The sequence below is a fragment of the Leucoraja erinacea genome, unplaced genomic scaffold, assembly GCF_028641065.1.
Source record: "Leucoraja erinacea ecotype New England unplaced genomic scaffold, Leri_hhj_1 Leri_144S, whole genome shotgun sequence".
Lineage (NCBI taxonomy): Eukaryota > Metazoa > Chordata > Chondrichthyes > Rajiformes > Rajidae > Leucoraja > Leucoraja erinaceus.
Window position 1 is genome coordinate 143367 of NW_026575726.1, and position 26770 is coordinate 170136.

Sequence of the window (26770 nt, forward strand, 5' to 3'; positions counted from 1 at the left end):
CGCGCGTTTGAGAGACGTGGAGATCGGCCAATGGGACGAGAGTGGAGGCGGGATGATTCATTCCGCCCAATGAGGGGAGAGGGAGAGAGAGGGGGGCGGGTCGATGATTATTGACCGTTGATTGGCCGCGCGTTTGAGAGAGACGTGGGGATCGGCCAATGGGAGGGGAGTGGAGGCGGGACGGGTCACTCCGACCGAAGAGGGGGGCGGGGGTCGATGATGATTGACCGTTGATTGGCCGCGCGTGTGACAGACGTGGAGATCGGCCAATGGGAGAGATGGGTAGGCGGGACGATTGATCTCGACCAATGGGGGAGAGAGAGAGAGAGAGGGGGCGGGACGATGGCGATTGGCCGCGCGTTTGAGAGACGTGGGGATCGGCCAATGGGATGAGAGTGGAGGGGGGACGATACATTCCGACCGAAGAGGGGGGGGGGGGGGACGATGATGATTGGCCCGGGCGTGTGACAGACGTGGGGATCGGCCAATGGGATGAGAGTGGAGGCGGGATGATTCATTCCGCCCAATGAGGGGAGAGCGAGAGAGGGGGGAGAGAAGCAGGGGGAGAGAGAGGAAGAGAGAGGGAGGAAGAGAGATAAAGGCGAGATGAGAGGGAAGAAGGATGGGGGATGATTCAGGGGGCCCAAGGAGGGGAGAGGGAGAGAGAGAGGGGGCGGGTCGATGATTATTGACCGTTGATTGGCCGCGCGTTTGAGAGACGTGGGGATCGGCCAATGGGATGAGAGTGGAGGCGGGACGGTTCATTCCGACCGAAGAGGGGGGCGGGACGATGATGATTGGCCGGGCGTGTGACAGACGTGGGGATCGGCCAATGGGACGAGAGTGGAGGCGGGATGATTCTATCCGTCCAATGAGGGGGGGGGCGGGACGATGATGATTGGCCGCGCGTTTGAGAGACGTGGAGACCGGCCAATGGGAGGGGAGTGGAGGCGGGACGATTCTTTCCGACCAATGAGGGGAGAGCGGTGCGGGACGATATGATGATTGACCGTTGATTGGCCGCGCGTTTGAGAGACGTGGGGATCGGCCAATGGGAGGGGAGTGGAGGCGGGACGAGCCACCTTGACCAATGATGAAGGCCGGGTGCGCAGGCGCGGGGGTCTATTCTGACGCGGGGGCGGCGGAGAGAGTGAGTGAGGGAGGAAGAGAAGAGAGAGGCCGAGGCGGGTGAACCCCATTCTCAGCGCTATCGGAGTGGGAGCAGCAGAGAGAGAGAGACACACACACACGGACACGCATAGACGGACGACGCCTCGACTCACCGATGGAGGAGCCGGGCCGCTTCTACATGATGTCTTCGTTCGGTCAGACGTCGGCGCGGGAGCGAGGTGGGGACCGCCCTCCGCCATCTTCCCTCCCTCCCCCCCTCCACTTCCGCCCCGCTCACCTGACCGGCAGCCCCCACATCCAATCACAACCCGCGGTCCCGCAGAGCGACGTCTCCTCATCCAATGGCAGCGGCCGCCGATGGGGGCGGGACCACCGGAAGTCCCGCCCCGCGCCACCGCCAACCGTGTCTATGCCACCGCCGCCATCTTGTGTGGCCGGTTGTTCGTTTTGTTTCTTTTAATTCTCCTCAATTATCCGCTTTTATCCTCCTCGCCGTCTCCCCTCCGCGTTTATTCCCTCTCCCCCCGCGTCCCCACTTAACGCCCCGCCGTCGTTGTGTAAATTCTGTTAGGGGGGGTGACCGTAGTCGACCGGCCGGGAGGCGGCGGGGGTTGGGCGGCGGAGGCCGTCAGGAAAGGCCGGGGATTGAGCGGTCGGACTAGGCCTCACTCCCCTTCAACCCTCAACCCATTGGAGGGGAGAACACTCTAGTTACAAAGAACATGATTCATACTTTCAAATTATAATTCAACTCGCTGTTAAAAACAACAATTTAAAAATTATTATTAAATCAATTATTATAAACAATAATCTGAAATTATTATGTAATCATAAAAAACTATAATAAAACATTATGTAATAATTAAAAACAATAATAAAACATTATTATGTAATCGTTAAAAACAATAATAAAACATTATTAAATTAATTATTAAAAACAATAATAAAACATTATTATGTAATCATTAAAAACAATAATAAAACATTATTATGTAATCATTAACAATAATAAAATATTAAATTAATTATCAAAAACAATAATAAAACATGTAATTAAAAACAATAATAAAACTATTATTAAATTAATTATTAAAAACAATAATAAAACATTATTATGTAATCATTAACAATAATAAAACATTATTATGTAATCATTAACAATAATAAAACATTATTATTAAATTAATTATCAAAAACAATAATAAAACATGTAATTAAAAACAATAATAAAACTATTATTAAATTAATTATTAAAAACAATAATCTAAAAGGGCTAAGGGGATCAGGGGGTATGGAGAGAAGGCAGGGATGGGATACTGAGTTGGATGATCAGCCATGATCATATTGAATGGCGAATGGTGCAGGCTCGAAGGGCCGAATGGCCTACTCCTGCACCTAATTTCTATGTTTCTATTATTCAACTAATCTTTAAGAAAAATAATTTTAAATTATAATTAAAATTGTACCTAAACTCCAATTATAAACTATGTAAGGAAAATAATATTTACGCTGATTGTTAAAAAAATAATAATGAAAACTATAATTATATTTAAACCAATTATAAAGAAAATAATGAAAATTATAATTTAACTAATCACAAAGAGCAAACTTAATAATTATAATTTGACTTATTAAAAATGGAAAATAGTAAAAAGAATAATTCTAACAACGCTCTAAGTTCTTCCCCCCCCCCCCCCCACCACCACATCGTTCTGAAGAAGGGTCTCTGCCCGAAACGTCGCCTATTCCTTTGCTCCATAGATGCCCCCCATAGATGCCCCCCCCCCCCCAAATCATCCATCCACCTTTGTATTCTCAGTCTCACTGATGCCAAGTTTAACACAAGGGGGTTTTCCATGTAAACATCTCCCTGTGACTTCCACATAGAAACATAGAAAAAGAGGTGCAGCAGTAGGCCATTCGAGCCAGCACTGCCATTCAATATGATCATGGGTGATCATCTTAAAACGGGGGTTCCCAACGTTTTTCGTTCGGCTTACCCCCAGGCAACCGTTATAGCACATAAACAATGTTCCCTCACTTATTTATGAACAACTAATGATGAACAGATACCAGAACCAGTCAGTCAATGAGAAAAAATATGTACAAATCCAGAATCAACAAATTTAACCTCTGGGTAGGCGAATATAACCCCCTGGAGGCGAGTATATTTACCCCAGGTTGGGAACCCTTGATTTTAAATCAGTACCCCATTCCTGCTTTCTCCCAATATCCATTGATTCCATTAGCCCTAGAAGCTAAATCTAATTCCCTCTTGAAAACGTCCAGTGAATTGGCCTCCACTGCCTTTTTGTGGCTGAGAATTCCACAGATTCATAACGCTCTTTCCTCATCTCAGTCCTAACTGGCCTACCGCTGTGCCAAGGACGAAGCTGTCCCGGGGAGATGCATTCTCACTCCCACTCTCATCACCTCTACCCCCACCTTAGTTTTGATATACAGTCGAAGTCCGGTAATCCAGGCATTCTCCTGCTGTGCTGGTAGTTTTCCTGACTATTGGATGCTGCTGCTAGTAATACCCCATTCCCTTTTAGATACACATTTTGCAGTAGTGTAATCAATTTTAGAGTGAATCTGGCGAGTTCTATAGGAGGGAATGGGGGGGGGGGATAAGATTGGAGGTGGTCAGAGAGGGCCAAAATGGAGGGAATGGAGTTTGTGGAGGGGGGGGGGGGGAAATCACGGGGGGTTTTGGGAGGGCAAGGCCAGACGGAGGGCGGTGGTAGTGGTCGGGTGCTGAGGAGTTTATGGGGAAGGGTACGTCTGCCCGATGGGGTCTCGGCCAAAATCATTACCTATTCTTTTCCAGAGATGCTGCGTGACCTGCTGAGTTACTCCAGCAATCTGTCAGTTTTGTGTCTGTAGGGAGTCTGGGGTGGGCCGACCCGTCTCCATTAGAGGCCCGATGCCCAACCATGCACTGTCACATGGAAGTCTGCCTTTAAAATGGATCAATGTGGCTTGATGTAATTGCAGATGCCCACCAAAGGCGGCTCACAGAATGGATAGCACCTTCCTTTCCCCCAGTCTTCTCCTGTACAAGATTTTCCTTCCATTGTCTAAATGTCATCCTGCACCCCAGGTGGTTGCACCCCCTTCACATAAAGCAACTCTTTGACAAATTGCTCCCTTATTTCTCTTCCCCTCGGGTAGTTTTTAATGCATTTTCTTTCTTCCAATGGAGTTTTCAGTGCAATAGTTTAGTGGTAAGTCCAGCATCCTCTTGGATGTGTAATTGCCGGTACCCATGATCATTCTTTAATACAGCCATCTAATGCTGGCTCTTCATTATTTTGTAAATTATTTTTAAAATGTACTGCTAGCATGAAGGCATGGCCCAAAAGCAGGCTTTGACCCTTGCAATGCAGATATCCTACTTGTCTGTCCATGCACTATTGGCTCTAAATTTTCCATTGAGGCAAGTGGAGCTCCTTGTACCGATTTAGTTGCCTGGGATGGCAACCTTTTTCCGATGCTGCTGAGGGGAATCAATCCATGAAAGGTAGACACAAAATGCTGGAGTAACTCTGTAGCATCTCTGGAGAGAAGGAATGGGTGACGTTTCAGGTTGAGGCCCTTCTTTAGAAGCCGATAGTTTGCTTCCTTCTGTCGTCAACAACTAAAGTCACTGCAACTATTCAGTCTTGCAACACATTTATTTCAGACGTTAAACTGCAGAAATCTTCTAGCTACTGTCACTTGCAGCTGGCTGAATATTGTGAAATGCCTTTTCAGAATTCTGCCTGCAAGTGCAAACTATTGCACCATAAGCAGTTCATAGCAAATTATTCAGGGAAGGATAGTAAATGAGGATTAGAAAATTGTGTGCTCTTTATTTTAGGAATTTAATCTCTGCGATTTGAATTTTGATTAGATTAGATTAGATTTGTTTATTGTCATTCAGACCTTTCGGTCTGAACAAAATTTTGTTTCCCTGCAGTCATACATATAATTAAAAAATGGCAAAAACACACAATCACCACAAATTTAACATCCACCACAGTGAGTTCACCAAACACCTCCTCACTGTGGTGGAAGGCAAAATCTTAAGGTCTCTGTCTTTTCGTTCTCCCTCTGCGCCGAGGCGATCCAGGCTCCAGATGTTGTGACCCACCGGGTGATGGGAAATGAATATTTAGAAACATGGTTGTTTAAGCCGTGGGAGACAATCTCCATCGGTTATTGTTTATAGCAATGATCTTATCATATCACTGTTTGCAAACAATTTAGTGAATTCTGATTGTACAAGAATGTGTAATTGTGCATAATCAGATTCTGTTCAGGCAAGTGGCAGCAAACTATCAGCAAAGGCAGGCAAGAACATCAGCTTTTTTCTCGGTGACGGACATCTCAGTAAGTTTTCAGCAGCCGATTTATTCCTGACTACAAGATGCACGTGTGGATTTATTGCTGGCATCTTGTTGAACTACAAAGAGGGGTGAAAGTGATGCCAAGTCCATATTCTCTAGTGTATTCGAAGCCAAGATTGGCAACTGCACTGGGTCTATTCTGATGCTTATTATTGGATTTCCCCTTTTAAGATGACTTTGGGCAGAAGAGGAGGAAGAGAAGTCGCTGGAGTAATGAGACGTCTGATCAAAAGACTGTGATCCCTGGAATGCCAACTGTGATTCCACCGGGTCTGACCCGTGAACAAGAGCGAGCATATATCGGTAAGGATCCACGCCAGTATCATTTCTGATAAACCTTTTGCGACATATGGGAAAGGAAAGTAGACTGGTCTTGGGCATGTATTGCAAATGTTCATGTGGATAATAACTTTTAAATGTTGCAATGTATTTGCCATAATCTCATTAAGTTTTGGAATATATTGGGGGTTGCCACAATAATTAGTTACACCTCAGTCAGCTCAATGTTTATCCAACATTTGCCTTCTCATCTTTATGCTCATGGCTTCTGCTTTTACAGATGTTGAATGAGGTGTTGTGACTGTAACTTTGCAAACAAGTCTAAATTCTGTGCAGGGTTATGTTTAGATGACAAAGTTTGCAGTGAGATGTTTGCACTAATAGCCAACTGATTCCTGGTGCTAACTACTGTTGCAAACCGTCTTGCCAATTTGAGAACATTTTGAGTTGCTCAGCGGAAGGTTGGTCTGCATGCATGACACGAACAATGGATGGGCAACATCAAATATTAAGCCCTTGCAAAGAATGTCCAAGTTGTGTTAACCTCCTCATTAGCTCCGTTGTTGCTGCCAAGTAAGCCAACCGTGTACAAATTTATCATTTATTTGCAGTCAATGTTTCCAAATAAGTTAACTCGTTTCCTACAAAGGTTCTTTGACCATTTCTTTGTGTTATTAACGCTCGCCATCCTCTGTGCCGTTCCATATTTTGGGCATTAATTGGAGGTTACAATGAAAGTGGTTTGATCAGCCTTGTGCTTGGTTCATGTATCCCTGCTTGCATCATTCTGAATGACCAGGCAAAATCACACGCCGTGTCTAGGATGAGACTCCAACAATCTTTAGTTCAAATGTGAAGCCACTTGCCTTACTACATTAACATCATGTTTCACTGTTGCAGAAAGGTTTGCCTAACCAGGGTTACTATTTCAAAAGCAGTCTCTTCATTTCTAAAGATTTAAATCATGTTAATTATTTCTAATGTATTGGTATTTTTGTAACAGGGCCATGTTGACTTTATTTTGTCATTGAATATTATTGAATGGATATAATTCCTAATGACCTCTGCCATTTTATACAACTGGATTGGGTATTAAATGGTCTATCAAGAATTTTGAGTAAGCTTAGTTGTGCACTACCTTCTAACTCAATCCTGAGTTAGCCATCTTACAAAGCTTTATATAGTGGAAGAAACATACACTTAACATGTGTGGAAAGTTCAGCCTGCTGAGAAAGCGTCCCATCTGCTTATATGTGGCCATTTAGCTGTTGCTTGGTGTTTGTGCTTGACCCCAGCCTCTGCTCAGCGGTGGTTTGTGACACTTGCTCTGTGTTGCCAGCTCCCATTTAGATGTAATGTGCTTGTCTACCATCAAGGTGCCCAAGGTCACATTGGTTTAGTTTGGGAAGGTTGGTGTTATATACATGCATCAGGAAGCTGCAATTTCCCCTTGTTCACTTAAAAAATCTAATGTTTCCCATCTAACAGTGAAAATGAAAGCACAGTAATATGGGCTACCACTGAAAGTGATTCTGTGCTTATCCTTTCTGTGATTTGAATCTGAGTAGCACACTTGGATGGACAGAGGGATGTTTATATACCTTGGAGCAAGCTGTTTATAATGTGAGTGCTGCCCACTAGTTAAATTTTGGCTATCTGAGCAAACGGCCCCTTTGTTTCATTCACCGGAGGGGAACTCCATTTCTCGTTCTCTTCCAGCTTATGAGCTGCCAGATTAAACATTATGAGCAGGACTGGACTTTTTATTTTGTTACCCAACTATAATGTCAACAATCCTGGGAAAATAATAAATAAATAGATAAATGTGTGTGTATTATATATATCGGATTTAATTGCTTAACTGCAGCTTGGTAAAATGGCTGAGAGTTATGGAGAGAATTCTGTATACTGAAGCTACACTTCTAAATGGTTTTAAGAAGGAACTGCAGATGCTGGTAAATTGAAGGTAGACAAAAATGCTGAAGAAACTCAGCGGGTGAGGCAGCATCTATGGACCGAAGGAAATAGGTGACGTCTCGACCCGAAACGTCACATATTTCCTTCGCTCCATAGATGCTGCCTCACCCGTTGAGTTTCTCCAGCATTTTTGTCTACCTACTAAATAGGCAGATGCTTAACTGGTGAGAAGATAGGGCTTTCGCAATAATTCAAGCTGAGTGAACAATTTTGGGTCATTGTTAAACTGAGACTAAGGTGCTGAATGTTAATTCCAGACACCAGCGTATTTGAAGAGTTTTTTACTCTTGTGGTGAGTTTGCAATGTGGACTTTTCACAATGTCACCAGACGGGTAGTGAGTGATTTAAAAAAAAAACGTTAATTACTGGACAAAGTGAGGAGGGAATCAGTCTCTGTTCACATTCTGGAGGGGGGGGGGGGTACGTCGGTTGTACTTGCTGGTAGTGAGATGTCTAAGTCGAGTGGTCATGCTCCAGATCACTGCTTTACCCCCTGCAATTGCTAACTTGCTCAATAGACTGCTAGTGAAGCTTCCTGGGGGCATATTTTCTTTGAACAAACCACTCTGTGTTATCTTGCATTTACAGATTCTTGCCTATGGTTATGAATGTGTGTGTTTAACACAATCCCATGCTGTGCGCCTGCCTCTATTGAGACCTTTTATAGGCGACAGGAAGGTTTTCGCTTACACCAGCAACGGGCATTTCCTCTCCACTTGTGAATTGGTCTTGTGTTGTACAGCCATTAAGCACTGTCCAGCCTGAGCTGAAATGAATGTGGCTATCTATTATTGATCATTTCACATTAAGCTGTGTTGTACAGGGATCAATACAGGGCGATCGCTTACTGGATTGAAAGTGAGAAACTGCAAATTATAACATTTCACAACTTGATGAATTGGGGGTGTAATACTTTTTCCTTCCTTCCCCAATGTAGATTTCTATCTGTATAGGTTTTCAATTTTGTCTGTCTCAACTGTGCATAAGCAACAGATTTAACCTGTTAAACAGTGTGACTGTTAATTTCATCAATTCTTTCTCACCATTCAATTGGCTGTGTCCATCTGTAGCCAGCCATCACATTTGACCCAGTCGAGTTTTGTAAGCAGGCATTCTCATCAACGGGGCTGGAAGAGTCAGGCAGCCTCTGAATCCAGACACTTCCTACAGTCTGGAATCTGCATTGGCCTGTGATTCAATTGTCAGCTCCAGCCTGTCCCCATTTTCTTGGTTACAATTAGTTTAAAACGGTGCAGAAAATGTTGATGTAGAAATGGTTTTGTGTAAAATGTTTCTGGGAAGTGCGTCTAAAATGAAAGGGTTTCAATTTGGCCTCATTGATTGGAGTAAGGAAAAGGCTGATGACTGTTTAAAGCAATTCTTCCAGCCCTGAAGGAGCAGTACAGCTACTGACAAATGAAGCGTTCTAATGTAAAGTACACTTTCCATATTGTGGCAACCCTAATATTGATTTTGCTAGTGGTAATGTTAATATTTTTTTTACACTGTTACAGAGCTCATGTTTTAATGGTATCCATAATCGGATTGTGTTGCAACTTGGGCCAAACGTGTGTACAATGTTAATGAAACGATTCTTTAATTTTTGTGACTAATATTCATGCTGTTGAAACGTTGATTGCACTGTCTCCAAGCTCCGCGCTGTGTGTTGATAACCATTTGAGAATTTATGTAACTTTTCTTTTCCGTCCTTTTCTTTCCTAACCTGGTTTCTTTCTTCCAGTGCAACTACAGATAGAAGACCTGACTCGCAAACTGCGTACCGGAGACCTTGGTATCCCCCCAAACCCTGAGGACAGGTTGGGAAAGTTTTAAACCAGCTGACAGTAACAATTTTCCTTTTCAATACTTGGTGTCATCGCATAAGAAACGTGTGATGTGGTTTTAATGGAATGGTTAATCTCAATTATGGTATCCTTTACCTGACGCTATTTTCAGTACAGGAATGGAAATGGTCACCTTTATTTAAAAAAAAAAAAAAACAAAAAAAATTCTCTTGAAGTTAAACCTATTAAGTTGGGTAGGGGACAGCTGTGGTCTAAAGTCATAGTTTTTGTTTTTCTGATGAGGGGTAGTTTGAGGCAAGACGGTTGAATTAAAATGGAAACCAGTGAATAAATGTCTGGTAGCCTGTCAGCTGCACTCACTATATTGGCAACACTTTGCTTGGTCAACGTGCCCTTGCATTCCAATCCTGCTGCGGTGAAGATGAAGGCTCCCCGGCCCTGCAGCGAGGGTGTTAGCACCCCTGTAATGGGAGCTTGACCCATGGTATCATCCGTGTATGTTGCCTGAGCCCAGTCCCCCGCAGTCTTGCTCCATCCAGCTACCTCTTGCACATTGTGACTGCCTGGTGACAGTTCCCATTTCACTTCAACACCATCATAAATCTTTGTCTTGTTGTGGCCTCCGTTTCTGGTGTTAATAGTACAAAAGCTGGGAGATCTGTTAAAGCAGTGCCTGCCTTATCCTCTTTAAAATGCTGTTGACATTTGAAAAAGTAAACCAATTGAAGTTGCCTTTCCAATCTGTTTCCAACCCACAGCCCTAGAGATGCCTGTTGCTTTGATGTATCCCAGTTCATTCATTTTTGTTAGTTCAATATTATCCTTCAGGAGAAGGTTTTTGTGAACCCTTTAAGAAGCTTTCAGGTTGCACATGGAACCTGGTGCTGCGTTCCTGTTTTTAACCATCTGTTAGGTCAGACAATTCACCTCACATTTGCATGAAGCCCTTCTGCCATTGATATTGATGAAGTAATTCCAATCTAGTTCGACCACATTCTTTTTGCACCTGCCTTTTCCAGAGCTCAGGATGGTGTGATATTGCAGCAAGTTGCTAGAGAAGCATTTAGTGGTGAGCAGAGTAATTATTGAGGGTGGAGCGGGGTGTGTTACATTGTTCACCGACCTGCCTGCCTGCCTCTTAACATAACTTCAGTCTTGTTCAACAGCCTTCTAATGTGAACTGCTCTTAATTCCATCACAGGAGGGTTAATGTGTGTTGTAAACTAAGCTGCTGCTGCAGCTGCAGCTGTGACAAACTAGTCATTTGTTGCTCAGCCTACTGGCACAAATGACTGAGATCTCCCCGCATAGATTGTGGGTTTTTAAGATCATCAATGCAGGCAGCACGTGCCCTGTGAACGGCAATCGCGAGGACGTGTGAGAAATCTCAAGTGACTTGTCTTGTTGCGCCCCTACCCATCTCTCCACCCCGGCCCTGAACCAACCTGAATATGACTGAGCATCATGCACAGCGTATGGTTAGATTGACCCTCATAACAATGCTATTTTCTCCTGACGTTAGTTTGAACTGTGTTTAGCAGCTGCACATGAATGCCAGGAATTTACATTGGGACTTCTAAATGCTCTTTGTAATCCAATATTCTTTTTACTATGCTCCATCGCTTATTTAACTGTTTATTTTCCCTTTAACGATATGTCACAATTTGAATCCCAAAGTTATATTCTTTCAGTTTGAACAGTTTAAGCTGCTGGTTTTGGTTGAACTTTTTAACTTGCTGAAATTTTATTTTAAATACTTTCGGTTTGCTGCCTTTTAAAAAAAATGGTGACATTAGGAGGTGACCACAGCTGTCCTTCAGTAGTTGTTAAAACTGTAAATATGTTTTATTGAGTTTAAAAAACAAATTGTAATAATGAGACTTTGTATGCACACTGACAGTCGGTTTGTACAGAATATCCACTGGTCCTGCCAGCCACACGTTTAGCTAGTAAATTGGAAGTAGAGAGCCATGCTTGAGAAGTAGAATATCTAAAGTACCTCCCCATTTCCAATTCACTTGATTGCTGGAGCAAACATCTTAGTTTAATGGTCTACCTAATCAATTAAACTTCCTCAAAGAACATGGCTTGCTTGTAAGCGGTGAGCCCGACTTTCATTTGATTTTCATCTTGAGGTAGCGGGGAGGGGTGAGGATGATAAGTTGGGAGCCTTGGTCATTGGGTGTCAGAAGGGCAAGCATTTACGTGGCCACAAATCATCCCATGTCAACTTGTTTGCCGTGGTGTTTCGGGATAAACCATAGAAAAAGTAATTGGAACTGCAGATGCTGGCTAAACACTGAAGACACCAGATGCTGGAGTAACTCAGCGGGACAGGCAGCATCTCTGGAGAGAAGGACTGGGTGACGGTTTGGGTCGATTGATATTATTACGTCAGAGATTGACGGATTCTTGATTAGTGCGGGTGTCAGGGGTTATGGGGAGAAGGCAGGAGAATGGGGTTGAGATTGAAAAGATAGATCAGCCGTGATCTAATGGTGGAGTAGATTGATGGGCTGAATGGCCTAATTCTGCTCTTATCACATGAAAAGGGATGTGGTTAGAAACATAGAAAATAGGTGCAGGAGTAGAGGCCATTCGGCCCTTCGAGTCTGCAACGCCATTCAATATGATCATGGCTGATCCTCCAACTCAGTATCCTGTTACCTGCCTTCTCTCCATACCCCTGATCCCTTTAGCCACAAGGGCCACATCTAACTCCCTCTTAAATATAGCCAATGAACTGTGGCCTCAACTATCTTCTGTGGCAGAGAATTTCAGAGATTCACCACTCTCTGTGTAAAAAAATGTTTTCCTCATCTCGTTCCTAAAAGATTTCTCCCTTATCCTTAAACTGTGACCCCTTGTTCTGGACTTCCCCAACATCGGAAACAATCTTCCTGCATCTAGACTGTCCAACCCCTTAAGAATGTTGTAAGTTTCTATAAGATCCCCCCTCAATTTTCTAAATTCTAGTGAGTACAGTTCTAGGAGGGAGGGAGGGGCGTTGGCTGGGATTTGTGCTCTTGGTAAATGATCTGGTAATCAAGGAGCTATGGTGCCCTCCATAGAATTAACAACCAGGACTCGTAGATTGAATGACTGCCATGTAAAGGTGAAGCCTCTACTACATCAATGCTGCGTGTGGCGGCACCTTGGCTGACGGGGGCAACACTGCGCCATCAATTCACCTGACAAATTGATTTTGAGTGCAATTTTCTTTTGGTGATTGTGAGTTTCACTTTTTATTGTGTAATAACTTCTATTTGGATTTCTTCAGGCTTAAACCTACTATAAATCAAGGCTTCCAATTTAAACCTCATAGCTGTAAAGTGAAACTTTGCCAGTCCTATCAGATCAAACAGTGAGTGTCTGTAGAGAGGAGCTGAGGCACAAAGTGGCTGCAGGACCCGTTGCTTTCTGTTGGCTGTTTGCAGCACAAGGCAGACTGATTGCATTTTCCATTCTGCAATGTGCCAATGTCCACTTAGTAATGGGATGGTCTCAATGATTGAAAGGCAGGCTTGGATTCTGTGAGCTGAAGCTGCAGGGGTTAGCTGGGCTTCAGCACATGGTGTCCAACTTGCCACAGTGACTGTTAAATAGTATTGAAAAATGTGCCTCAAGTTGTTAGGGTTGTGACCATGTTGAACGCAGCAGGGTGCACTGCTTAATGTTCACAAAGACAAGATTGGATTCATAATCTTTTTGATTGATTCCTAGCGGATTTGGATCAAACGAATACAAACAAGTGAATTATTTTGAATCGCTCTGCCTTTTCATTTGGGTCTTGTACGGGTTCCAATTTAATTTCAAAATGATGACTTGTTGTAACCCTAGCAACGATGAGGCCTGTGTTTATCAGATTGACTTGTTTAATCATTCGTATATTGACATACCCCTGATTTCCTTTTAACCAAAATCCCCCTTTGACTCCTTTCTAAAACAAAACTTTTAAAATGTATATTTAGAGCAAACTAATAGCAGGGTTTACAGGTGTACTGCGTGGGACCCACCAGTAATGCATGGTTTGGAGAGAAGCTGTGCTTTTCCTGACCATTTTTTTTTCTTCATTTACTTCGACACAAAAACAAGAGGGGAAGAGCAGCTTGGGACTGCTAGTAAGGCCTAACATGTCTCTTTAGCAGAAGTAGCAGCACAAGTTGAATAAGTGCAGGACAGCAAGCTTCTCTTCAGAGGACCTCTGAAGAAACCGGAAAAGGCCAATATGTCTTGATTAACTCCTATTCAATATTGAAGTTGCTGACTGTGCTGGGCCACAACCCCACCATCTCCCACCCCAACCCTCCCCCTAATCTTATGTAGTACATAATGCTCTTCAGTTCTGTGCACTTTCATGTCTTTGCTCAAAGGTTTGTAAGATGCTAGCTGCAAGTAAAATCTTCCGAGGTCACCATAGAATAAGAGAGCACACACGTTTTTAATGACTAAGCTGTATTGTCAAATGCGTTCCTAAATCTCCTTTCCCTGTAGGGTTGCAGGGAGAGCTCCTCTTGTTGACTGAGTCTGTTCAAAGTTCACAAGGCATTCATTCGGTGGAACAAAAACTCTTTGGGCCATGCTTGCACAGAAACAGTGACAGATGCAGGGTACTTTTGCCCTCGGCTTAACTGATTCAGATACCCTACCCCTTGGGCAATGCTCGACACAAAAATTGGGTGATGTTTTGGGCTGAGCCCCGTCTTCAAGCTGAGAGTCGGGGAAAGGGAAACAAGAGATGTGAGAGAGAGATAGAACAAATAAATGAAAGATATACAAAAAAGTAACGATGAGAAAGGGAAACAGGCCATTGTTAGCTGTGGGCTAGGTGGACACCAGTTCCAGACAATGAGACTTAACAAGTACCTAGTACAAAGATTAGTGGGTGGAAGGGACGGAGAAACAGGGGATGCAAACTTCACCCATTCCTTCTCTCCAGAGATGCTGCCTGCCTTGCTGAGTTGCTCCAGCACTTTGTGTCTATCTTAGAGAAAGCAATATTCATAATGCTGGGTCCCCCTTGTTTATTTGTAGTAAGCGCAGGCCTTTGCTCCTTTTCAGAGAGTGAGTGGTGTAGGAGTTGCCACTGAAGACACTTCCTCCTGAGACTCGTCAAGCCATGTCTCAAAAACACTTGTTTGAGGCTTGTTGCAGTCTGGAATTTTATCTGCATTTAGAATTTTGTTAACACGTGTTCGGCTTTATAGAACAATGCGTAGTTAGTTAGACTGGGACTGAACGTACAGAGGGAACTAATGGATTTATTTCACAATGTTGCATGCTGTAGTCTCTGAGCATGCCCTGCAGAACCTTGGCAGTTGGACCTGAAGCTTTAAAATTGAGGTCCACTAATCTGTTTACGTCTCTGAAGTAGATGGGGCAACAAAGTTCAGAAGCAAACTGCCAGCTCTGCCCCCGATGAAGTTGACACATAAAGCTGGGGTAACTCAGCAACTCAGGCGGTGCTTGCATAAAGATTAGTTTATTGTCACTTGTACCCAGCTTTTTAGCTGCATGCTATCCAGTCAGCAGAAAGACCATTGATTATTATGTATCGAGGGTTATGGGGCGAAGGCAGGAGACTGGGGTTGAGAGGGAAAGATAGATCATTGCATGGGCTTGATGGGCCTCATTCTGCTATGATCACATCAACTATACATGATTACAATGGGCCTGAATAGGAGCCCGTGATAGCCTTGCCCCCCCCCCCCCCCCATGCTACTGACTGAGACACCCCCCTCCATGCTGCTTGTTGGCTCATCGGGAACATTGCTGCTTTGCTCTTAAAGAGAATGAAACCAGAAATACTGATGTTGGCCGAATGATCGCTGCGATGAGCAAATATCATCAATGTTCCCGAATCATCCAATTCCCCAGTTGCTGTTGCTCTGTTGCTGTTCTAGCTGTGCAGGGATGGGTCAGGACTCGAGGAGTATACACAATTTGCCTCTTGGAGGCTGTGGGGCTGTGTAGATCCAAGTGGGGGTTTTTTGTTTGAGTGTAGTCTGCTTAGTCAACAAGATTGCTGGCCCTATCTGCTCACGTGACCTTCAGCTTGTTCTAGAGTGTAATATGTTATTTGATATATTTTCCTAAAAGTGTCTCATTAAATCCCTGTTCACAGCCTAAGTGCAATTCAAATTGACTCTAGCCTAACCTAGCTGTTGCGCCTTCCGTCAAGGCAGTCGGTGACCACTGAGTGTTCATTGTGCTGTGAGCGCAGAGAGTGACTAACTGTTCAGGAATCAGACTCAGCTCACATTAACGTTTCCTCCTCTCGATGCCTCCAGTCAATTGCTAAAGCCACGGGAACACACTTGGGGGAAAAAGTGTCTCTGAATGGATTGGTAAAATGCAGCAGAGGTGCTTTTTTTTAAATTTAAAAGGTGACATAGACTTAAGGTGATTATTCACCAAGTGAGGTGAATATGATTGGTTATGATTCCCCTGCACAGGTCTCCGTCTCCTGAACCCATCTATAACAGCGAGGGCAAGAGGCTGAATACCCGCGAGTTCCGAACCCGGAAGAAGCTGGAAGAGGAGAGACACAATCTTATTCAGGAGATGATTGCCCTGAATCCAGATTTCAAGCCCCCAGCAGATTACAAGTATGTAAAAGCGTTTTCATACATTGGAAGATAGACAAAAACGCTGGAGTAACTCATCGGGACAGGCAACATCTCCGGAGAGATGGAATGGGTGACGTTTTGGATCGAGACCTGAAACATCTCGCCCCGTAACGCCACCCATTCCTTCTCTCCGGAGATGCTGCCTGTCCCGCTGAGTTACTCCAGCATTTTGTGTCTACCTTAGATTTAAACCAGTGTCTGCAGTTCTTTCCTACATGTTTTAATACGTTGGCCCATCCCCCCCACTGTGTCGCATACAAGGTTATAAAATGACGAGGCCTGAGACGGCAATGACAAGAAGGAAAGTTTGTTATGATATTAAAATGTTCTTCCAAAAGCAACGCAGCGACAGGGGAATTGAGGGGAAAAACAGGTGAAGCCACAAGGGGCCATCGGTGAGGAAGGGTGGTGAGTGCTCTGCTGACTGGTTCTGAGCCAACACACAGCCAGTTAAACTGCCAGCCGGTTTATTGGCAAGCAGGTGTGCTTGACAAGCAACTGAGGAGAGAAGGAACAGGAGGTAGACATAAATGCCAGAGAAACTCAGCTACTGGGTGAGGCAGCATCTATGGAGAGAAGGAAATAAGCAACGTTTCGGGTGGAGACCCCTTCTTCATCTATGGAGAGAAGGAATTGCAGATGTCGCCAATTCCTTCTCTCCATAGATGCTGCCTCACCCGCTGAGTTTCTCCAGCATTTTTGTCTACCTTTGATTTTCCAGCGTCTGCAGTTCCTTCTAAAGCCCTGTCCCATGGTACGAGTTCATTCCAAGACCTCTCCTGAGTTTAAAAATAAATCTAAACTCGTAAGCTCGGAGAATGAACGTAGCGGGTACGTCTGAGCTCGGGGACGTCTCTTAGCGGCTCGTAACGCTAACGGCAGGTACTCGGGGAGACTTGCTAACGGCAGGTAAGCTCGGGAAGACTCGTGAAAAATGTCCACGGGAGCCCCGAGTACTGACGAGCGGCCATTACCGTAAATCTCCGAGTTCGAATCAGGACAAACTCGGGGAGAACTCTTGGAATGAAGTACTGTGGGACAGGGCTATTAAACAAAGAAGGAACAGAGCTCCTCACCCAACCCTTAATGGTTTGCAAACTGCATGGGCTTGTACATCCTCCATCTTAACTTGTTGAAGCAACCAGAAACACACGTAGCAGAATTCGGCAAGGTATCTATTCTTAGACGGAAGGTCCTGTGTAACCCTCTAGCCTGGCGGCTGAGTTTCTGCACCTCATTGTGGGGCTGCAGGTAGAGGGAGCACCAGAGTGGCAGCAGTTAGTATTCTGTAAACCTTGCCGCCGTTTAGTTTAGAGATACAGTGGGGAAACAACCCCTTCTGCCCACAGAGTGCACCCGCCAGCGATCCCCACACATTAATACTACATTTTACATTTACACCGAGCCAATTACACGTCTTTGGAGTACGGGAGGAAACCCATGCATGTCACGGAGAGAACGTGCAAACTCCAGCCAGACAGCACCCGTAGTCAGGGTGGAAGCCGGGTCTCTGGCGTTGTGAGGCAGCAGCTCGACCCGCTGTGCCACGCTGGGTACTGGGTTTTAACGTTGATTCCGTGTTGTTTTCCCAGGCCACCAGCCACACGTGTAAGTGACAAGGTGATGATCCCACAGGACGAGTACCCAGAGATCAACTTTGTTGGACTACTGATTGGACCCAGGTAAAAATAATGCTGTTCCTTCAGCCTCCTTCCCTATTGGGCGGCGTTGTGGGTTTGTTCCTTCCTGTGTTAGCCATATACATCGTGCAACAGAGCAAAGACAACATTCATAATCACACAAGCTCCACACAAGCAGCACCACGGTCAGGATTGGACCCCAGTCTCTGCCACTGAGAGGCAGGCAGGCAGCAGCTTTACAAGCTGCACCACTGTGCTTCTTGGCTTGGGTGAAAAGCCCTAGTGATTAGAGATACAGCATGAAAACAGGCCCTTCGGCCCACTGATTGGACCCCAGTCTCTGGCACTGAGGCAGCAGTTTTAACCGCTGTGCCATTGTGCCCTCCCTAGTGCTGAGTCCTTAATCGCCCGCCATGCTGTTGCCATTGGTTTTCCTCGTTGAGAAAAATAAATATTACAAATGTGTTGTGATGTGGCATGCCATCAGCCTGTGTCCAGATGGGTTTGTGAACACTCTCTCTCTCTCTCTCTCTCGCTCTCTTTCTCAGGGGCAACACTCTGAAGAACATTGAGAAGGAGTGCAATGCCAAGATCATGATCCGAGGAAAAGGCTCAGTGAAGGAAGGGAAGGTGGGGCGGAAAGACGGGCAGATGCTGCCGGGAGAAGATGAGCCGCTACATGCATTGGTCACCGCCAACACCATGGAGAATGTGAAGAAGGCTGTGGAACAGGTAAAGCAGCTCCACTCCCGCCCGCCTGGTTACTGGCAGAGAGTGCCCTGGATTCATTCCTGGGTCATTGTCCCTCACCTGTGTAGTTTAATGATGACCCGCTGGCCAACTCTGATCATGTACTTGATTGGTTTAAGAAAGAACTGCAGACGCTGGAGAAACTCAGCGGGTGAGGCAGCATCTATGGAGAGATGGAATTGGTGACGTTTCGGGTCGAGACCCTTCCAATTCCTTCTCTCCATAGATGAAGAAGGGTCTCGACCAGAAACTTCACCTATTCCTTCGCTCCATGGATGCTGCGTCACCTGCCGAGTTTCTCCAACATTGTTGTCTACCATGTACATGATAGGAATCGGCAGTACTGGCTCTGTACACTTTGTGGGGTGTGTACATTTTGCCCAGACGTTCCAAGCCTGCTGGTTAATGGTTGTGAGTGCCTGCTCCAAACACACACATCAAGTGGAGACATTTAACAGGGTCTACGCACGTACGCAACGTTGACATTTGGTGAAGCAGGTGAAGAAAGTTCAGTTGCAGTGAAATTGTACTAGTTGTCTTAAGTGCTGTAATTCATTGGGGAGTTGTTCTTGCGTGTGGCGTGCACAGCCTAAAGTTGTAGGACAACTTGTTCTATTTGATTGTGCACACCAGGTTGATTGCATTCAACCGCGTGAAGGTTGCAATCTCCCACCCCAAGTTCTAGGAGCAGGATTAGGCCAATCGGCCCATCATGTCTTCTCCGCCATTCAATCATGGCCTATCTCTCCCTCAACCCCATTCTCCTGCCTTTTTCCCCCATAATCCTTGACATGCGTACTGATGATCAAGAATCTGTTGAACTCTGTCTGCCCAATCTGTCTCCTCACCAAATAAATATTGGTGGATGGTTCTCTCTCATTTGTGTATGTGTTGTTGGTATTCAGACTGTCAGTTCCCTTCCATTCTATGGTCCTAAATGATGAAACATAAACACAATGCTGGTGGTGCTTTGTTGAAGAAAGTGTGAATCGTCTGGAGCAGAGACCATTCACAAAAACACAACCCAAAATCCACGTCCTAGTTGGGCTCCATGAATTTATCCGTGCAGAGAAATCAAGCTGAGTTCCTTGATCTTGATGTTTCTGCTCCCCTCCCCTGGCCTGTGCCTCAGCCCTGGGCATGTGATTGTGTACGTGGGTGGATGCCGCTCTGACCGCAGGCGCTGCTTGTTCTGTGCAGATCCGAGGTATCCTGAAGCAAGGGATCGAAACTCCCGAGGACCAGAATGACCTGCGGAAGATGCAGCTGAGGGAACTGGCTCGCCTCAATGGCACTCTACGGGAGGATGACAACAGGTACACAGCATACTCCAACCTTCCAGCTGAAACATCACCTATTCCTTCCCTCCACAGATGCTGCTGCCTGTCCCACTGAGTTACTCCAGCACTTTGTGTCTAACTTTGGTGTAATCAGCAGTCCCCTTCTACACCTTTGTCCCTGCTGACCAATGATCACCCGTTGACACTAGTTCCGTTGTCCCACACTAGTGGCAATGACCAGGGCCAATTAACCCACAGAGCCAACCATCCTTGGGATGTGGGAGGAACCCTGGGAGAACGTTCCCAATCGGGAAACATTTCTAATGTCAAACACCACCAAGATCCAGCACAGGAGGAAACAACGCCACCTCCACACTGCTGTTTACAGAAACCGCACGGAGACTGTAAAGACAGGATTAAAGACAGCTCAAAGGTCTCCCATGAGATAGATGGTGGGTCAGGACTGGTGTCCAGCTGATGAGAGCGGTTCCGTTGTCTGATTACAACTGACCCTGAATCTGGAGGTTTACGTGTTCATAATTGTGTGCCTCTTGCCAAAGTGTTGAGCCTAACGTGGGTGGGTTGTGATCTGCAGGGGTGGAGGGTGTTGGGGGGGAAGGCTGGTTAAAGGTTGAGACTGAGAGCGGCTTCCCTTGTGTTGAGCAGGATCCTGCGGCCATGGCAGAGCACGGAGCCCAGGAGCATCACCAACACCACACTGTGTACAAAATGTGGTGGGGCCGGACACATCGCTTCCGACTGCAAGTTCTCCAGGTCAGTGACACCCATCCGCTGCTGGTAACGTTCCACGCGCAGGGATACAGCGCAGAAAGAGGGTCTTCGGCCCACTGAGTCTGTGCCGACAAGCCATCCCCGCACACTTGACACTACACACACCACACACACACACACACACACACACACACACACTGACACTACACACACACACACACACACCCACACACACACACACACACACACACACACTCACACACACACACAGAGACACACACACACACACTGACACAGACAAACACACACAGAGACACACACACACACACACACACACACACACACAGACACACACAACACAGACACACACGACAACTTTACACTCATACAATTAACCTACAGACCTGTACGTCCTTGTGAGTGTGGGAGGAAAGCGGAGATGCGGAAGTGACTGGTGATTCTGTGTGAACTGTCCAGTTGCCATTGTGGATTGGACATCCTGCATGCAGCGAGTTATCTTGTGTCTTCCTCCTGCCCTACAGTGGGGCTTCCTTCAACAGGCCAGGTGACCCACAGTCGGCTCAGGACAAGGCACGCATGGACAAGGAGTACCTGTCGCTGATGGCTGAGCTGGGAGAAGCGCCCGTTCCAACGTCCACATCGTCCATGGGCCACGGCAGTTCCTCGCAGCCCTCTATCCAACGCAACACCATGCTGAGTAACGCCCAGCAGCAGCTTCCAGTGAGTCTCAGCATCCCTTCACCTTTTGTTCCTTTACCCTGGAGTTTGGTGCACAGGTGACCGTCTGCCTCGCTCTCTAATCCCAAACACAGGCCTTCCCTCTTACTCCTCCTCCACAGATGCTGCCTGACCCGCTGAGTTACTCCAGCACTTTCTGTCTGCATCTGCAGTTTCTCGTGTCTCCTCGCCTCTTATTACTGATCCTGGCTTCCTACCTCCCAGTCCACGTGGTTGATGGAGCCCATTTACACCAACCCCACTTGCCATTCTCCCCACATTCCCATCAACCACTCGCTTACACATTGGGGGAGATTTACACCCCACACATCCTTGAGAAGTGGGAGGGGTTAGAAAAAAAACCCCCGGCTGTCACGGGGCAAGGTGCAGACTCCACACAGACAGCATCAGAGGTGGGGATTGGAGCCCAGGCTACGCCACCCTGCACCCTCTCTTCTCCAGCATATCTGAAGCCTGGCGGCCGGCTGGGGTCCAGGGCCCACGTAGCAGCTGACACTTGTCGCCCCTCTGCTGTGGGACGTGGGGGTTGGGTGAAGGGCAGCAGGGTGGCATCTCCGGCTGAGCTTTCCTCCCTCTCCCTGCCATCTGACATGGAGCTGGCCGGGGTGATGCCTATTCATGTGATAGAAGCAGAATTAGGCCATTCAGCCCATCGAGTATACTCCTCCCTTCTATCATGCCCTATCTCTCCCTCCTAACCCCATTCTCCTGCCTTCTCCCCCTGACACCCGCACTAATCAAGAATCTATCTCTGCCTTAAAAAATATCCACTGACTTGGTCTCCACAGCCGTCTGTGGCAATGAATTCCACAGATTCACCACCCTCTGACTAAAGAAATTCCTCCTCATCTCCTTCCTAAAAGAACACCCTTTAATTGTGAGGCTGTGCCCTCTAGTCCTAGACTCTCCCATTAGTGGAAACGTCCTCTCCACATCCACTCTATGCAGGCCTGTAGAGGGAAGGCAGTGGGTCCAGGGCAGAGCTCACCTCTTCTCTTCCCCTTTCACAGAACAGACCTCCGTGGATGAGCTCCGGGCCCTCTGACAGCGGCCGGCCCTTCCACGGGATGCACGGCGGTCCGGGTGGTCCGCACCACGGCTTCCCGCCCCCCATGCCCAGCCTGAGTGGACATCCCATCCAACACAACCCCAACGGGCCCCCGCCGTGGATGCAGCCGCCACCCCCCCCTCTGGGGCAGGGCCACCCCGTGCACCCATCAATGAGTAAGTGTCAACATCAGTGGGTGGGTGGGTGGCTGGCTGGGGGCGGGGGGCCAAGGACAACGCTGCTGTAACTCGTGCTGTGCAACTCGGTCAATAAATACAAACCTATCACGTCGCTGGCAAAACTGACACAGACGGACATCTGCTTGCTGCTTGTCTCTGCCCTCGCCTCCCTGGTGCTGGTGCTGGCGCGGGCACTGCTCAATGTGGCCCCAGCAAGGTGTGCCCAGGCCGTGGGAGAGGCAATGGGCAAGCAGAGGCTGGGTGACACTGGGAGAGTGGAGGAGTGGTGCCGTGAGGCTGCAACCCCCAGGCATGGGGGAGGAGTGTGAGTGAGAGCGTGCGTGTGTGTGTGTACGTACGTACGTGTGCGCGGGCTGGCGGGTGGGTGGCATCGCGGATCTTGACACTAAGCGTGTATTGCGTACGTTTCTGGCATGCGGCGGGCACGCGCGCGCGTGTGGCAACGTGAGGCGGCACTGTTGCACTGGAGAAGGGCATTAACCAGACGTGTGAGCTCGCTCTGTCTGTCGCCTTCAGGCTGGGCTGAAGGGACGAGGGCAGAGATGCCAGGAGGGGGTTTGATAACCATCACTGGTGGAGCTGTTTCCACTAGCGGTTGAAAGCGACTGTAGTAAACGGGACTCGAGCATCTTCACCCCTGGAGGGGAGGAAAATGTAAGCAAGGGTTGGTCTCATGCCTGCTGCTGCTCTCAGATCCATGTCCACCACCCCACCCGGACTCAACATCTCCTGACCAAAGCCCCCGCGGCAACAGGCTTTTTGGGGTGGGGGGGGTGTGGAGGTGGTGTGCGAGAGATTGGGGGGGGGGGGGGGGGGGTGGCTGGGGTCCTGCCAACAGCTGATCAACGGTGCCTCCTTCACCTGTGGAGGTGAGCGAGCGCTGAGCCCCTGTATCTCTGCACCTTGTGACACCACAGACACGTAGCCAGGTTGAGCTACTGTTACCTCCACTCCCCCTGTTGGCACCAAGCACGACTGGCGAGTAGCTGGTGACCCACCCTGGCCAACCGCCCGCCCGCCTGTCCGCACCCCACCTTATATCAGGGTGATCTCTGTGCCGAGACCCAGTGTCTGGTGCTCCTGGTCGCATGTGTTGGGAAAGGTTTCTGCCTCCACCTCATCACGACCTCCTTTGTGTTTCTGTGACAGACATGATGCCCCATCCGATGGGGATGATGCCTCCACCACCCCCACCGCCAGCCAGCCAGCCTCCACCCCCGCCCACTGGCCCCATCCCCCCCTGGCAGCAGCAGCAGCAGCCTCCGCCACCACCTCCCACCGGCACCATGGCCTCCAGCGCACCCTTACCCTGGCAACAGAGTGAGTAAGGATGCATTTCTACACTTGTTTGTTGTTTTGGAAAGCTTGTTGATGGGCGACAGACCCCCCCCCTAGTTGATCCAAAGAATCCTTCACTCAAACCTTGCTCTTTGTGTGTCTGACCCTGCATGTTTGTGACAGTCTCTGTATGTGTGTGTGTGTGTGTGTGTGTGTGTGTGTGTGTGTGTGTGTGTGTGGCTGACTCTTTCTTCTTCCCCCCCCCCCCCCCCCCCACATGTTCTAACTCACTATCTGTATGTGTGTGTGTCTCTCTTCTCCCTGCTTGCTCTATTTGTCTCTTGCTCCTCCTCGCTTGTTCTATTTGTGTGTCACTGTCTCTCTTTGTGTTTCCGTGTCTTCCCCCCCCCCCCCCCCCCCCCCCCCCCACTTACTCTGTCCACATGTGTGTGTGTGTGTGTCTCCCTCTCCTGCCCTGCTTGCTCTGTCTGTCTCTGTCTCTGTCTCTGCTTGCCACCCCTGCTACCTCCCCATGCTGACCAGCCCCCCCCCCCCCCCCCCCCCTCCCTGTCCTCGTCACGGGGCTGGCAGGGTGCTGCCCACCCGCCCCCCCCGCCCGCACACTGTGCCCCTGGAGCAGCAGTGGCCAGTGCAGGCCTGCAGCCACTGGGCCCTGCCTGTGCCAGGCCGGCCTGCCTGCCTGCCCCCAGTTTGTGCGTAGCACTCACTTGCCAAGTGACTGCCTCTGTGCCTCTCTTGCTTCTCTTGCAGATACCAGCAGCACGACGACCACCGCAGCGAGCGTCCCTCCGTGGCAGCAGCAGCAGCAGCAGCCGCCGGCTCAGCCCACGCCGGCCTCCAGCGCGGCCCCTCCACCGATGCCTGCCACCCCTTCTATGGTTCCCCTGCCCCCTGGGATCCAGCCTCCCCTCCCTCCCGGAGCTCCCCCTCCTCCTCCTCCCTCCCCCCACCCGGCACGGCCGGCATGATGTACGCTCCCCCGCCCCCTCCCCCCATCGACCCCGGCAACTTTGTGATGATGGGGGGTCGGCGTGCCGGCAATGCCCCCCTTTGGAATGCCCCCCGCTCCGCCCCCTCCCCCTCCACAGACCTAATGGACCCCCACCCAGACTGCCCATTCCCTCCAAACATGTACAGATAAGGACGTTGACTAAAGCAAGCTGGGATACCGACTGACGGACCTGGGGGGGGGCGGGACTGACACAAACTCCCCAACACCCACACACTCTTGTTTTGGATTTTTTTTTTTTTTTTTTTTTTTCTGAAGATTTTAGAATAAAAACAAAATGTAGGCACAACTGTAAATGGTAGTGAGCGGCCTCTGTCTCAGGGGGACAGAGGGGCCGTCGTTGTACCCAGACCCAGCTAGTGGCAGTACAAGGGGCGCTTGCTTGGTTGTTGAGAGGGAGGGGAGGGGGGGGGGGGGGGGGGCAGTACAGGGTGCGTGCGGACACAGTATTATTGGTGACCGGCGCCACTAAGCCGTTTCCTCTGGTAAAACGTAGCGCCTGTCTGAGCCGCCGCCGCCCGCCCGCGTCTGTCTGAGTGTGGGCTCGCCAGCCCATTATGGATGTCTGTCGGTAAAGGGAGCAAATTGCTACCCTGCTCCCTGTTTGCAGAGCGTGTATGTGTGCGTGTGTGAGAGAGAGAGTGAGTGTCAGTGCCTGGGCATTCCTGAATGTCGCTGGCCATTATTAGTGCCATGGTGTCACTGGGCTCCCTTCTGTGTCAGCTTTGCTGCGACTGAGGGCAGTGTTGGCATCCACCAGAGCACGGCTCGACTCTGGTAGAACCAACGCCTGCCGCGTACCGTGCAGTCATCCGTCTGTCCATCCGCATTGATTTAGGGTGGGGGGGGGGAGGGGAGTAACTAGTGATCCGGAGTTCGTGTAGGATTTGAACTGCTGATGCCGGTTTACACCAAAGATAGACATGAAACGCTGGAGTGTCTCAGCAGGACAGGCAGCATCGCTGGAGAGAAGGAATGGGTGTGACGTTTCGGGTGGAGACCCTTCTTCTCCACCCAAAACGTTGCATCCCATTCCTTCTCTCCAGAGATGCTGCTTGTCCTGCTGTGTTACCCCAGCGTTTTTGTGTCTATCCAGAGTTTGTGCCGTTCTCGGGGCAGCAGAATCGTTCGTGGTTCTCTGCCCGTTCAGGAATTAGTTTTCAAAATGGCTCCCCTCCCTCCCTCCCGCCGTTTCCAAAATGTCTGCCCTGTGGGTGACTTGTGTCGGGGGGCAGTCGGCGTGTTTCGGTGCGAGATGTTGCAGGTCGTTCTGGCGATGGAAAGTTGCACAGCGCTCGGGGGAGTTTTCCATTTGTTTGTTGTTTCACCAACCAATGATATTTCCTGGTGTTCCCCATTTTCTCTCCTTCCTCAACCCGACCCGTGGCTTGACCTGATTTTCGGTGCTACAAGCAAGAGACATACGAATGGGAGGAAGAGGCCTGTGCTTTCCCCAATCCCCAAAGTTCAGAATTTGCAAGCAGCCCCCGGTTGCGAGAAGGTGGATGGGGTCTCTTGCTCACTGCCAGATCCTGAACCAGAGAGTGCGTGGACCCCTGGTACCGCAGGCCTTCCCTCGACTGCCCCCTGCTCTGCTCTATTCCCGGTCCCCAGGCCAGCGGCCCTGCCAGACCTGGGGCATGGGCTTGTCTCTCTAATATCCCTCTCCCCTCCCTCCCTCCCTCCCTCCTCTGGGGCTTTGCTCTGTTAAAGTTCTTCGGGGGTGGTGTGTAAACTCTTTATTTTAGCTCGACCACGCAAGCCCCGAGCATTTCCAGTTTAGTTTCCATGCTCTCTGTGTCATTGTGAAGCATTTAAACAGAGGAAGATTCACAAAAAT

At 48.3% G+C, this 26770-nt stretch overlaps 1 protein-coding gene across 1 annotated transcript; it reads left to right on the forward strand.

Moving 5' to 3' along the window:
* The first annotated feature begins 1121 nt into the window (after window positions 1-1121).
* Window positions 1122-26397, forward strand: LOC129715846 (splicing factor 1-like). Its single transcript, XM_055665730.1, is given in 14 exon segments — window positions 1122-1349; window positions 5694-5825; window positions 9521-9596; window positions 16040-16192; window positions 17806-17895; window positions 18402-18585; window positions 19804-19919; window positions 20550-20657; window positions 21158-21356; window positions 22385-22598; window positions 23772-23942; window positions 24672-24862; window positions 24865-24941; window positions 24943-26397. Coding segments are annotated over 14 exon segments (1848 nt in total). The 5' UTR covers window positions 1122-1285; the 3' UTR covers window positions 25016-26397.
* The last annotated feature ends 373 nt before the right edge of the window (window positions 26398-26770 follow it).